General features: G+C 38.0%; 2 protein-coding genes and 1 long non-coding RNA gene across 42 annotated transcripts in view; 2 read left to right on the top strand and 1 right to left on the bottom strand.

Annotated features, from left to right (window-relative positions):
* Positions 1-13281, top strand: part of CCDC30 (coiled-coil domain containing 30) — a 191327-nt gene that overhangs the window by 28373 nt on the left and 149673 nt on the right. For 36 of the 40 annotated variants that reach the window (XM_074010293.1, XM_074010326.1, XM_074010242.1 and 33 more), the window contains 2 exons: positions 5254-5369; positions 6977-7075. In XM_074010293.1, the coding sequence (XP_073866394.1) occupies positions 5254-5369; positions 6977-7075 (215 nt within the window). Of the gene's footprint in view, positions 1-4165; positions 4240-5253; positions 5370-6976; positions 7076-13281 lie in introns of all 40 variants that reach the window. The other 4 variants (XM_074010329.1, XM_074010328.1, XM_065533713.2 and 1 more) reach the window with 1 other exon arrangement.
* On the top strand, positions 932-1895 carry LOC102120809 (small ribosomal subunit protein eS1-like). The gene has a single exon (XM_074010555.1). The coding sequence runs from the start codon at positions 1062-1064 to the stop codon at positions 1350-1352; it is 291 nt and encodes a 96-aa protein (XP_073866656.1). The 5' UTR covers positions 932-1061; the 3' UTR covers positions 1353-1895.
* Positions 11069-13281, bottom strand: part of LOC135968250 (uncharacterized) — a 142082-nt gene continuing 139869 nt past the window's right edge. Inside the window, exon 3 of the long non-coding RNA XR_010582875.2 lies at positions 11069-11251. This is a non-coding gene — a long non-coding RNA (uncharacterized lncRNA). The remainder of the gene's footprint in view (positions 11252-13281) is intronic.

Raw genomic sequence — 13281 nt, 5'->3', positions numbered from 1 at the left:
TCTCATCTAATCCTCATAGCAGTTCCAAGTAGTGAGTAGTAGTATCCCCTTTTCTTAGATAAGCAAACTGAGTCATGGCAAAGTTAAGTGAGTTATCCAATAGCTACAATAAGTATCAGAGCTGGTATTTGAATCTTTGTATGTCTGACTCCCAAACCTGTGATCAACACAAATCATGCATCTTTTACTGGGACCACTGATACCAATATACTTTATAATGCATTTAACAATACTTTATACATATTTGTTCACTGGGAAGCCAGTAGGCTTGAATCAGTGGTGAATTATTCTGACCCTAGCTTGCCTATATAAAAATGCTACCAGTTAGCAATAATATAATGAAATTTGAATATTTGAATGGTAACAGCTAAAAATTTTTTAAATATGTTTACCAGTTTTTAAATAATTCTACAACTAGGCATCCCTCCTTTTAAAAATGTATGAATACAATTATAAAATGAATACTGCTTTTTAAGTAATTAATAGAACAAGTAAACAGAAATAAATCAGTAGGGATATAAAAGCCCTAAAAATACTAGCAATCAAAATGACCTAATTGATATTTATAGAAACAGAACACACATTCTTTTCATATACCCATGAAACATTCACCAAGAGAGACCATCCTGGTGGAACTGGAGGTCATTATGCTAACAGAAATAAGCCAGGCACAGAAAGACAAACATTGCATGCTCTCACTTATATGTGGAATCTAAAAATCAAAACAGTTGAACTCACCGACATAGAGAGCAGAAAGATTGTTACCAGAGGCTGGGAAGGAGAGTAGAGGGGCAGTTTCAGTGGGAGGCAGGGAATGGCTAATGGGTAAAAAAAGAAAGAGTGAATAAAATCTAGTATTTGATAGCACAACAGGGTGACTACAGTCAATAATAATTTAATTGTACATTTTAAAATAACTTAAAGAGTATAATTGGATTGTTTGTAACACAAAGGATAAATACTTGAGGGGATGGATAACCCATTTTCCATGACATGATTATTACGCATTGCATGCCTGTATCAAAACATCTCATGTAGCCTTTGGCCCTGTGAGCAGCACCATGGCTGTTGGCAAGAACAAGCACCTTATGAAAGGTAGCAAAAAGGGAGCCAAAGCTAAAGTGGTTGATCCATTTTCTAAGAAAGATTGGTGTGATATAAAAGCACTTGCTATGTTCAATATAAGAAATATTGGAGAGACGCTAGTCACCAGGACTCAAGGAACCAAAATTGCATCTAATAGCCTCAGGGGTCGTGTGTTTGAAGTGAGTCTTGCTGATCTGCAGAATGATGAAGTTGCATTTAGAAAATTCAAGCTGATGCTGAAGATGTTCAGGACAAAAACTGACTAACTTCCAGGGCATAGATTTACCCGTAACAAAATGTGTTCCATTGTCAAAAAATGGCAGACCATGATTGAACCTCACGCTGATGTCAAGACTACCGATGATTATTTGTTTCATCTATTCTGTGTTGATTTTACTAAAAAGCACAACAATCTGACACAGAAGGCCTCTCATGCTCAGCACCAACAGGTCTGCAAAATCCAGAAGAAGATGATGGAAATTATGACCTGAAAGGTGCGAATGACTTGAAAGAAGTGGTCAATAGATTGATTCCAGACAGCACTGGAAAAGAGAAAAGCTTTGCCAATCTAGTTATCTTCTCCATGATGTCTTTATTAGAAAAGTAAAAATGCTGAAGATACCCAAGTTTGGTTGGGGAAAATTCATGAAGGTAATTGTTCTGGAAAAGCTACTGGGGATGAGACAGGTCCTAAAGTCAAATTAGCTGATGGATATGAAGCACTGGTCCAAGAATCTATTTAAAGTTCAAAATTTAAAAAAGAGAGGCCATCCTGGGCCATAAAGTAAATCTCTGTGAAAAAAATGAAATACAAATTATGTTCTCTGATTATAATGGAATTAAACTAAAAATTGGTAACAGAAGTAGGTTAGTTGGAAATATTTGGAAATTAAAAAGATTTTTTTTTTTTTTTTTTTTGAGATGGATTCTCATGTTGTTGCCCAGGCTGGAGTATAGTGGCATGATCTCGGCTCACTGCAACCTCTGCCTCCCAGGTTCAAGCAGTTCTCTGCCTCAGCCTCCCGAGTAGCTGGGATTACATGAACCTACCACCACACCCAGCTAATTTTTGTATTTTTAGTAGAGACGGGGTTTCACCATGTTGGCCAGGCTGATCTTGAACTCCTGACCTCGTGATCCACCCGCCTCAGCCTCCCTAAGTGCTGGGATTACAGGCGTGAGCCACTGCACCTGGCCTAAAAAGATATTTATAAAAAGACTATGCCTTCAGAGAAAAAAAATAAGAGAGATATTAGAAAATATTTTGAATTGAAGAAAATGAAAATGCAACAATATCATCATTTCTGTGACATAGCTAAATCAGTACTTAGAGGGAATTTTATAGTATTTAATGCTTATATTAGAAATCAAGCAAGGATTCAAAATAATCTGAGTCTATACCTCAGAAACCCAGAATAAGGTGAGCAGAATAAGAATAAAAAAAATAATTAAATATAATAAGAATAAGAAGAATAAGAACAGAATAAGAAGAGAAAATTAAATCCAAGGCATGCAGAAGGAAGGAGATATTAAAATAAGAGCTAAAATCAACAAAAGTGGCTGGGCACGGTGGCTCACGCCTGTAATCCCAGCACTTTGGGAGGCTGAAGCAGGTGGATCACAAGGTCAAGAGATCAAGACCATCCTGGCCAACATGGTGAAACCCCGTCTCTACTAAAAATACAAAAATTAGCTGGGCGTGGTGGCGCACGCTTGTAATTCCAGGTAACTCAGGAGGCTGAGGCAGGAGAGTCGCTTGAACCTGGGAGGCAGAAGTTGCAGTGACCCGAGATAGTGCCACTGCACTCCAGTCTGGTGACAGATCGAGACTCCATCTCAAAAAAGAAAAAAAAAATCAACAAAACTAAAAACAGAACCACAGTAGAGTAAATCAGTGGAACCATGAGCTGCATCTTCAGAGAGAACAACATTGACAAACTTCTAACTAGATTGGTCATGAAAAAAGAGAGAACTCACAAATTATCAATATAAAAAATAACAGAATATTTCTACAGAATAAAAAGATAATATGGGAATATTATGAAAAACTTTATGCCAATAAATTGACGACCTGGATGACGTGGACACATTCCTTAAAAGACACAAACCACCAAACCTCACCTGAGAAGAAATAGCTCTAAATCTATGTAAAGAGACAGAATTTTTAGTTAAAAACCTTTCCATGGGCCAGACATGGTGGCTCATGCCTGTAATCCCAGCACTTTGGGAGGCCGAGGGGGTGAATCACTTGAGGTCAAGAGTTCAAGACCAGCCTGGCGAGCATGGTGAAACCCTGTATCTACTAAAAATACAAAAAAAAAAAAAAAAAAAAAATTAGCCAGGTGTGGTGGCCTATGCCTGTAATCCCAGCTACTCAGGAGGCTGAGGCAAGAGAATCACTTGAACCCAGGAGGCGGAGGCTGCAGTGACATTGCACCACTGCACTCCAGCCTGGGCAACAGAGCAAGACGGACTCAAATGAAAAATAAAAATAAAAATCTTCCCATGAGGAAGACTCCAGGCTCAGATGGCTTCATTAGTGAATTCTAATAAGAGGAATTATTTAAGGAATAAATAATACTAAATTTATATAATTTCTTCCAGAAAATGGAAGAAGAGAGAATACTTCCCACTTTTTTAAGTGGCCAGTTAACAAAGAAGTACAGAGAATAAGAAATAACGCCGGGCGCGGTGGCTCAAGCCTGTAATCCCAGCACTTTGGGAGGCCGAGACGGGTGGATCACGAGGTCAGGAGATCGAGACCATCCTGGCTAACACGGTGAAACCCCGTCTCTACTAAAAAATACAAAAAAACTAGCCGGGCGAGGTGGTGGGCGCCTGTAGTCCCAGCTACTCGGGAGGCTGAGGCAGGAGAATGGCAGGAACCCGGGAGGCGGAGCTTGCAGTGAGCTGAGATCCGGCCACTGCACTCCAGCCTGGGCTACAGAGCGAGACTCCATCTCAAAAAAAAAAAAAAAAAAGAAAAAAAGAAATAACTTGTTGGGTAGTAAAATTAAACGCAGTATGTTTACCAATAATAGATTGTTAAATAAGTGACTATACAAAGCATACTTTGCAGATATTAAACATGACATGGAGCCAAGTGTGCACTGACATGAATAGATTTCTGTGATATATTATCAAGTGAATAAGGTAAGTTGTAGAGTAAGATGTGTGGTATAATGTCATTTGGGTTTTTTATTTGTGGAGTTTGTGTGTGTGTACCCACAGGACTACTGTGAGCTGGTATATACTAGTATGGCAGTAAAGTTGTGAAGGTACTGGAATAATTCTGTGTTGACTTATAACTAGCTGTTGTCCTGAGTCTTCTAAACATTCCTACCTGCCCTAATTGTCTTAGCTCCTTCCAGCCCCATGTCTTCCCAGCCACTAAAGAGATAATATTTAGCACAGCAAAATGTTCTCTAGAACTCTACTTCAGAGCTACATTCTTATAGATGAGGGTGCATGCTTAACCAGTTGTTAAATATTTTTAACACAACTTTGTCTGTTTGTATATTACTATAAATATATATATATTTCTGAAAATATTTACTATGTGTTAAAAATATTATTTTGGGACATGGTACCAGCTGAAGGTGGGATAAAAATATTCACTTTGAACAAAACCATGTAGTTTGGTTAACAAAAAGCCTATATTCCATTTGTAATCAATAAAAGTTAAGGTGTTAACACTTTACAATTTCAAGATTTACAGTAAAGCTACAGCATGGAATTATTCTAAGAATAGATTTGTAAACAAATGGACTAGGAGGTATGTAAAAGAGACAGGACTGAAAGGCATGTAGGAAGACCATTTTTTTGGTCATTTAACTTTTAAAAGCTAAGCTAGGCTAAATTGTTTTAAAATTCTAGGTCCTAGAAGAACCTCTATTGCTGGAAACCCTACACTCAAAAAGTCCAATTCATTGGTCTAGTGTGAGTAATATAAAACTTTCTCTGTTGTTTCTTTGGGTTGGTAGAATATTCTAGGACTAGACTTGAGAGCCTTGTGGCTCTCCTGCATAGAGAGCCAGCCACATATGCAGAGACACGATAGGACTAACAAGAAGGGCAGGCAATAGCACTTCCTTCATTTTTAGAGTTAGTGCCCCTAAAACTAAAACTTTGATCCAGTTGAGTAAACTGTGTTCTTCTCTGTTTTAGATGCAGCTGACCTACAGAAAGCAAAGGAACACAATCAGAGACTGGATGAGGAAATTCTGGCTTTAAGAAATAGGGTTCGATCACTTGACTCAGAAAAAAAGGTGCTTGGTGAAATGGTAAGTTTAATTTACTTCTTAGAACTTATTTAAATGTGTCTACCATAACAATCAACAGCATAAGCAACACAGATATACAACATGTAGGTTAGTCTTTAGCAGGGACCAATACTGGGGGCTGTAACATCTCAGAGGGATGCCATGCTTTGACCTAGATGTATTCTATCAGTACTTATATTTTATACATTTTAACTACCTATGCTACACAGCAACATTGTTGCTATATGTAAATCTAGGATCTTTTAAATAAGGGATTAGATAATAGTTTATAGTTAACACGTTCACCACATAGAAAATATTACCCTATTATATTGGATAAGTTTAAGATTATTAATACTAAATCTTTAATTGTTTATATTTTTAACCATTTCTTCTTAGCAATTTACTGATTTTTAAAAATATGTACTTCCAAATTTTAAATACATCTCTTCAATTTTAGTTTATATTAATTAAATAATCATATATCTAATGTCTAAAAAAATACCTGGCATAATACTAAGTGCTTTAGAAATTTTTTTTGTAAGAATGACTAAAGACCCATCAGGATGACTGCTAGCAAAACAAGAGAGAATAACAAATGTTGGTGTGGAAAAATTGGAACCTTTGTGCATTGCTGGGGAGAATCTAAAATAGTGCAGTCACCATGGAAAACAGTTACTCTAAAAGTTAAATATAGAATCACCATGTGGTCTGACAATTCCACTTCTGGATATATGCCCCAGAGAATTGAAGACAGAGACTTAAACATATATTTGTACATCCATATTCATAGCAGCATTATTCACAATAGCCAAAAGGTGGAAGCAGCTCAGATGCTCATTGATAGAGGAACAGATAAGCAAAATGTGGTATAGCCTTACAATGGAATATTATTCAGCCTTAAAAAGGAAAGAAATTCATACACATGCTGCAACATGAATGAACATTGAAGACATTATTCTAAATGAAATAATCCAGTCACAAAAGGACAAATAATATATGATTACACTTATATGACATGCTTAGAGTAGTGAAAGTCATAGAGACAGAAAGTATTAATAGAATGGTGGTTGCCAGTGGCTGGGGAGAGGGAGTAATGGGAGTTATTGTTTAATGGGTATGGAGTTTCAGTGCAAGATGAAGCGTTCTGGAGATGGATGGTGGTAATGGTTGCACAATAGTGTGCTTGACAATGTGCTTAATAATATGCTTAATGATGCTTAATGCCACTGAACTGTACACTTAAAAATGGCTAACATGGTACATTTTGTGTTATGTGTATTTTACCACAATAAAAATGCAATCATAAAAAGAATGAATAAATAAGTAAAGATTGGTAAGTTGTCTAAATCTTTGTAAATTTATGTATCTAACCCATTTATATATTTAATACATGTGTGTATGCATGAAAAAGTTCAGGTAGGGTACATTCCAAGCAGTGTTATTTCTGGAAAGGGAGGAACAGTTGTAATATGAAGGAAAATACAGTTTTTTATTCTGTATACCTATGTGTTGAAGTTTTACAAGGAGAGCGTATTTGTATGTTACTTGTATAATTAAAAAACAAAGCAATGATTTATCCAAACAAAAATTGAGAAGTCTACAAGATGTTTTCTTTTGTATTTAAGGTTGAAAGACTTAAAGGAGAGGTGTGTGAATCTCAAGACAATAAGCAACTTGAAGACCACTCCCCTGGAAAAACTGTGGGTGGTGAACAGAGAGAACAGGTATTGTATTTTAAAGTTCTGTTCTTTCTGATTTCTAATTTTTGAGTTGTACTTTTACAGAGTGTACTAGAGTAATTGGTGCTAATCATTTGCTACTCTCCTTATTGGGCTGTCTTTTTCTATTGCTCAGCTAATTAGAGTGGAAGAGGAAAGAGGGCTACAGAGGATGTTTCTGTTCACTTCTTCCTCATAAAGAACAATTAATTTGGAGAATATAGTAGATTGTTTCTCTGAAAAGAATCTTATGAAGATACAACCAATTTGAGCATATCATGGAGAACTAATAAGGTGTAGGCTCCAGTGTGTACAGTATATACTATATTCAGCATGATCAGCCTCTGAAGTGGTGAGCAAAGCAATCAAACCCAAGACAGACTGATGCAAGTGCCAGGGTTTATCTAGTAAATAGTAGTTTTAATTTGCCTTTTGAGCATGTCTAATGACCATGAATATGTTTTGGCCATTTATATATTCTTTTGTGAAGCATCTGTTCAAATCTTTTGTATGTTTTCAGTGGAGTGGTCTGTATTCTTAAAAAAATTTTATTTTTATTATTATTATTATTTTTAGAGATAGATTCTCACTCTGTTGCCCAGGCTGGAGTACAGGGGTGCAGTCCTGGCTCGCTGAAGCCTCAACCTTCCAGGCCCAAGCCATCCTCCTGCCCCAGCCTCTCAAGTAGCTGGGACTATAGGCATGCAGCACCACACCCAACTAATTAAAAAAAATCTTTTTTGTAGAGATGAGGTCTCACTATGTTGTCCAGGCCAGTCTCAAACTCCTGGCCTCAGGTAATCTTGCCTCCCAAAGTGCTGGGATTACAGGCATGCACCACTGTTTCTGGTTTGTATTCTTTTTATTGAGTTGTAGAAGTAGTTTTGTTTTGTTTTTTACATATTAGAGATGATGTCTCACCATGTTGCCCAAGCTGGTTTCAAACACCTGGCCTGAAGTGATTCTCCATCTTTGACTTCTTAAAGTGCTGGGATTACATGCATAAGCCACCACACCTGGCCAAGAGTTCTTTATATATATTCAAACTAGTCCTTTGTTTTAGATATATGTATTATAAATCTTTTCTTATTCTATGCCATGTCTTTCACTTTCTTAATAGTGTTTTATAAAGAGTAGAAGTTTTAAAATTTTGATGGAGGTGAATTCATCAATGTTTTCTTTTATAATTTTGTGATGGGACACAAAAAGCCTATTTAAGAAATCTTTGTCTACTCTAAGGTCACAAAATATGTTTCTTATACTTTCTTCTAAATATTTTATAGTTTTTAGTTTCTACATTTAGGTTTATGGTCCACTGCAGGTAATTTTTGTATATACTGTGTGGTAAAATTGAGAGGTTCATTCATTTTCAGTGTATATCCAGTTATTCCAGAAATATTTGGTAAAAAGAGTTATTTCCTTACTGATAAAGGTTAGCACCTTTATTAAAAAATGTATAAAGGTCTACTTCTGGACTCTGTATTCTATTCTGTTAACCCACCCATGTGTTTATTCTTAGAACAATTCTAGAACAATCTTAGAACAATGCTGTAACTTTATTGTAAGTCTTGAAATTATAAGGTGTAACACCTCCTTCTCTCAACTCATCAAAGTCATTCTCCGTCCAGCTTTGTTCCGTTGCTGGCGAGGAGCTGTGTTCCTTTGGAGGAGAACAGGCACTCTGATTTTTAGAATTTTCAGCTTTTCTGCTCTAGTTTCTCCCTATCTTTGTGGTTTTATCCACTTTTGGTCTTTGATGATGGTGATGTACAGATGGAGTTTTGGTGTGGATGTCCTTTCTGTTTGTTAGGTTTCCTTCTAAGTCAGGACCCTCAGCTGCAGGTCTGTTGGAGTTTGCTGGAGGTCCACTCCAGACCCTGTTTGCCTGGATATCACCAGCAGAGGCTGCAGAACAGCAAATATTGCAGAATGGAAAATGTTACTGCCTGATCCTTCCTCTGGAAGCTTCATCTCAGAGGGGCACCCGGCCGTATGAGGTATCAGTCTGCCCCTACTAGGAGATGACTCCCAGTTAGGCTACTCGAGTGTCAGAGACCCACTTGAGAAGGCAGTCTGTCCATTCTCAGATCTCAAACTCCATGCTGGGAGAACCACTACTCTCTTCAAAGCTATCAGACAGGGACGTTTAAGTCTGCAGAAGTTTCTGCTGCCTTTTGTTCAGCTATACCCTACCCCCAGAGGTGGAGTCTACAGAGGCAGGCAGGCCTCCTTGAACTGCGGTGGGCTCCACCCAGTTCAAGCTTCCTGGCCACTTTGTTTACCTACTCAAGCCTCAGCAATGGCAGATGCCCCTCCCCCAGCCTCACTGCTGCCTTGCAGTTCCATCTCAGACTGCTGTACTAGCAGTGAGCGAGGCTCCATGGGCGTGGGACCCTCCAAGCCAGGCATGGGATATAATCTCCTGATGTGCCATTTGCTAAGACTGTTGGAAAACCACAGTATTAGGGTGGGAGTGTCCCAATTTTCCAGATACCATCTGTCATGGCTTCCCTTGGCTAGGAAAGGGAATTCCCTGACCATTTGTGCTTCCCGGGTGAGGCAGTGCCCTGCTTTGTATCGGCTCATGCTCCATGGGCTGCACCCACTGTCCAACAAGGCCCTTTGAGATGAACCTGGTACCTCAGTTGGAAATGCAGAAATCACCTGTCTTCTGTGTCGCTCACGCTAGGAGCTGTAGACTGGAGCTTTTCCTATTCAGCCATCTTGGAACCTCCCTTGTGAATTCTTGTCAGGAAATTTTTATCCCCCAAGAAAGAAACTCCATATCCATTAGTATTCATTTCTTATTTTTCTACCTGCCCCCTCCCCCGAGCCTCTGGCAACCACAAAATACTTTCTGCCTTTGAATTTGGCTATCTTGTACATTTTACATAAGTGGAACCATACAATATATGGACATTTGTGTCTGCTTTCTTTCACTTAGCATAATTTTTTCAAACTTCATATTGTAGTATGAATTAGTACTTTATCCCTTTCTATGGCTGAATATTTTATTGCATGGATTTTCTTTTTGAGACAGGGTCCCACTCTGTCACCCAGGCTGGAGTACATGATCACTGCAGACTTGACCTCCCAGGCTTAAGCAATTTTCCCACCTCATCCTCCTGAGTAGCTGGGACTATAAATGCGCACCATCACACCCAACTAATTTTTGTGATTTCTAGTAAAGATAAGGTCTGGCTATGTTCCCAAGCTAGTTTCAAACTCCTGAGCTCAAGCAATCCTTCCACTTGGCCTCCCAAAATGCTGAGATTATAGACATGAGCCACTACACCCCACCCTTAGTGAAGTGGCATTGTTGTCAGGGGTAAATACCTAGGGTTCATCATCTCACGCTAAGAAGATTAAAGACATAGACACACGTGGTTGGGTTAAGGAGTGGAAAGTTTAATAGGCAGAAGAAAGGAGAGAGGAGAGCAGCTTTCTCTCTTGTGAGAGAGAGGGGCATCCAAAAGGTAAAAGCCGGCCTGTGACAGACTGCAGCAGATTTTATAGGCTAGCTTGAGGAGGCAGTGTCTAGGGTCCACAGATTGGTTCAACTGGGTGTGATGTTTACATAGCGTGTGGGGAAGGCTTGTCACTCCACCCTAATCTTAATATGCCAATAGGCTTTCTACTTGGCCAGCACCATCTTGTCTGCTCCATACTGTACACGTGGCTGGCAAAGAGAAGGGAAGATAGAGCCACCATTTTGATCATGCCTGGTCCCAGGTAGCCTTTTCCTATTGGCACAACTGCCAGCATTCACCTTTGCAAGCTTCTAGCTTACTTGGTCTATGTCTGCAGCTCAATTTTACAGGCTGCTCTTTGTTAGAGAAGAAAATGATTTGGGGTCTGTTTTTCATTAAAAGTAAATCCTTAATGAAGACTTCCTTACCCTCACTATCTGCCTAAATAATTTCTTTTTCACTCCTATCTTATTCTCCCCCTCAGGAGTGGTAACCCTAACTGTTATTAAGGGGTATTAGATAATGACTCTTTCTGACTAATTCTTGCCAAAAAGGGGTGCCCTGACAGTTAGGGCTTCTCCTAGGGTCAGTCTAAGGGTCCTCAGAAGAAAGGCATGTCCATGCATGGTTCTGTCCACAGTACCATTTGGAGTTTGATTGCTGTCCACCTTTCCGATGGGTTGTAATACTGGTTTGCCTCCACCAGGTGCTGCTGAAATGTTAATAGTGTTAATATAAAAGTAACATTAACAAATGTTAATACTGTTAATATAGAAGGATAAGTGGCATTGGATTTGGGTGGCTAGAGTAACTTTAGTGTTAACCTTGGCTGAATCTTTCCTGCAATTATTAATTCTTTCGCAACTTCCACAGACCATTTATGACATGCTTATACTTTCTGACTTTTCCTAAACATCCCTCTTTTTAAACAAGCAGTTATTCTCTTTAGGATAAGAATTTACCATACAAGATCCTTTCTTATATAAAATCTATTTTCTTTGTAACCTTTGCGTAGCTAGGGTGTGACATATTACCAAACCCAATAAAAAGTCCTGGTGGACTCAGTGATAGTAAAACCTTCATGCTTACCTCTTGTCAGTAGCTATTATTCCTGCTCTAAGGATAATAATTAAGCAAAATACTACAGCAGTGGAAACTCTCTGTCCAGTATTTCAGTTAGAAGGTGCTACCATGTATAACTCTACCTCAAATAGTAGAGTGAGTGTAGCGATTCCCACAAGGGTGGGATTATTAGATCATTCCATCTAAAATTTTAGTGCCAAGATATAGAATTTCCCTTTTGGAGGGTCTATGAAGTTCCTTGATTTTATTTTCCCAAAGAAATCTCTGGCTTATGAGCAACCTATTCACATTTATTACCTGGCAGGATTTGCAGGATAATTGGCCAGAACTAGCATATTGATCCAGATTTTTACATTACCCATACATTTTTGTTTTTCCCAACCTGCAGGAAATCATTACTTGATTCACAGGAATAAGCATGGCTAGTCTAAAATGTAGGCAAAAAAACTTAAAAATAACCAATGAAACTAGAATTTAATGACAAATATATACGTTTTGGAGCATAATTTTTTTCTCTCCAGTCCTCATTTTCAGTAAAAACAAATTATGATAGGACCATGTTATTTGTAGAATAAAGTTTAGTCATATACTTGGCCTGATGATTTGCATAAAGTACAACAAGAATAATTATTTCTACATAGGCCTTTTAGATTGGATTTGATGAAACTCTGTTCCAGAAGAAATCTCAGATAAGACCTTTTAAAGCCAAGTCCAGCCATGGGTCTATATCCTTAAATACCTGTGAGTTGGGTGATCCTTTCCTCTTAAGGTCCTAAGATAAGCTTGGAGCACCTGGACCTGTCAGAAAGTGACATTTTTTACTGACCATAGGTCAGGAATCTACCTGGGGAACTGTGTAGGCAAGAGCATGGGGCCAGTCTTCCCCAAAGGGCTTTTATTGGCTCTTCAAGTCAAGCTTGATTCCTTAAAAAGAAATACAGCCTTCCAGTCAAAGACTTGGTAAAGACAACCAGTTTCTCCAATTGTGTTCTGTTGAAAAAGAAAATGGATTCTTATTGTACTGATGCAAATAACTATATTGCCATAAGTTAAGAATACTCACAAATAGTTTCTAAATTTTAGAGGAACCAGGCAATGAGAAAGAAGTATGCCTTAAATTTTGTTCACAAGAGTATATCTTACTTAATTGTTAAAAGCTATAGATGGCTTAGAATAAAAGTTTCCTTGACATTGAAGGACAAAATAAGGATGAGCAATGTTTCAAGCAAAAAGTTAAAAAAGATTATGTCAGCCTTCTATTAGTGTAGTTCATGCAGTTAACTCCTGTTTGATATTCATGAACATTTCAGCTCCTCATGAATCCTGTATGTTTTTTCTCTATTCCAATGTTAGAAACCTGCATTTGAGAACACCTGTAAAAGTCCTATATCTTGATTATAAACTGTCTTTTGAAAAGGAACAAAGCAAGACAACAGTTGTCTGCAGACGACAAAATTTCCAGCATAGCTACACTTAAAAACACAACTGACAAAGAGATTTGGTTATCTTTGTGGTTTACAATAACTTCAATCTTAATTATGATTAATAGCATATACATAGACATTAGAATTTTAGAAATCTCATACAATTTTGGAACATGTATTAATATTGTTCAACAAAATAAAAACCTAAAGAAGACTGGATATCATTTTAGCAATT

The sequence above is a fragment of the Macaca fascicularis genome, chromosome 1 (assembly GCF_037993035.2).
Source record: "Macaca fascicularis isolate 582-1 chromosome 1, T2T-MFA8v1.1".
NCBI classification, from domain to species: domain Eukaryota; kingdom Metazoa; phylum Chordata; class Mammalia; order Primates; family Cercopithecidae; genus Macaca; species Macaca fascicularis.
Note: the sequence above shows the minus strand (reverse complement) of the source record. Positions and strands in the feature narration are given on the sequence as shown.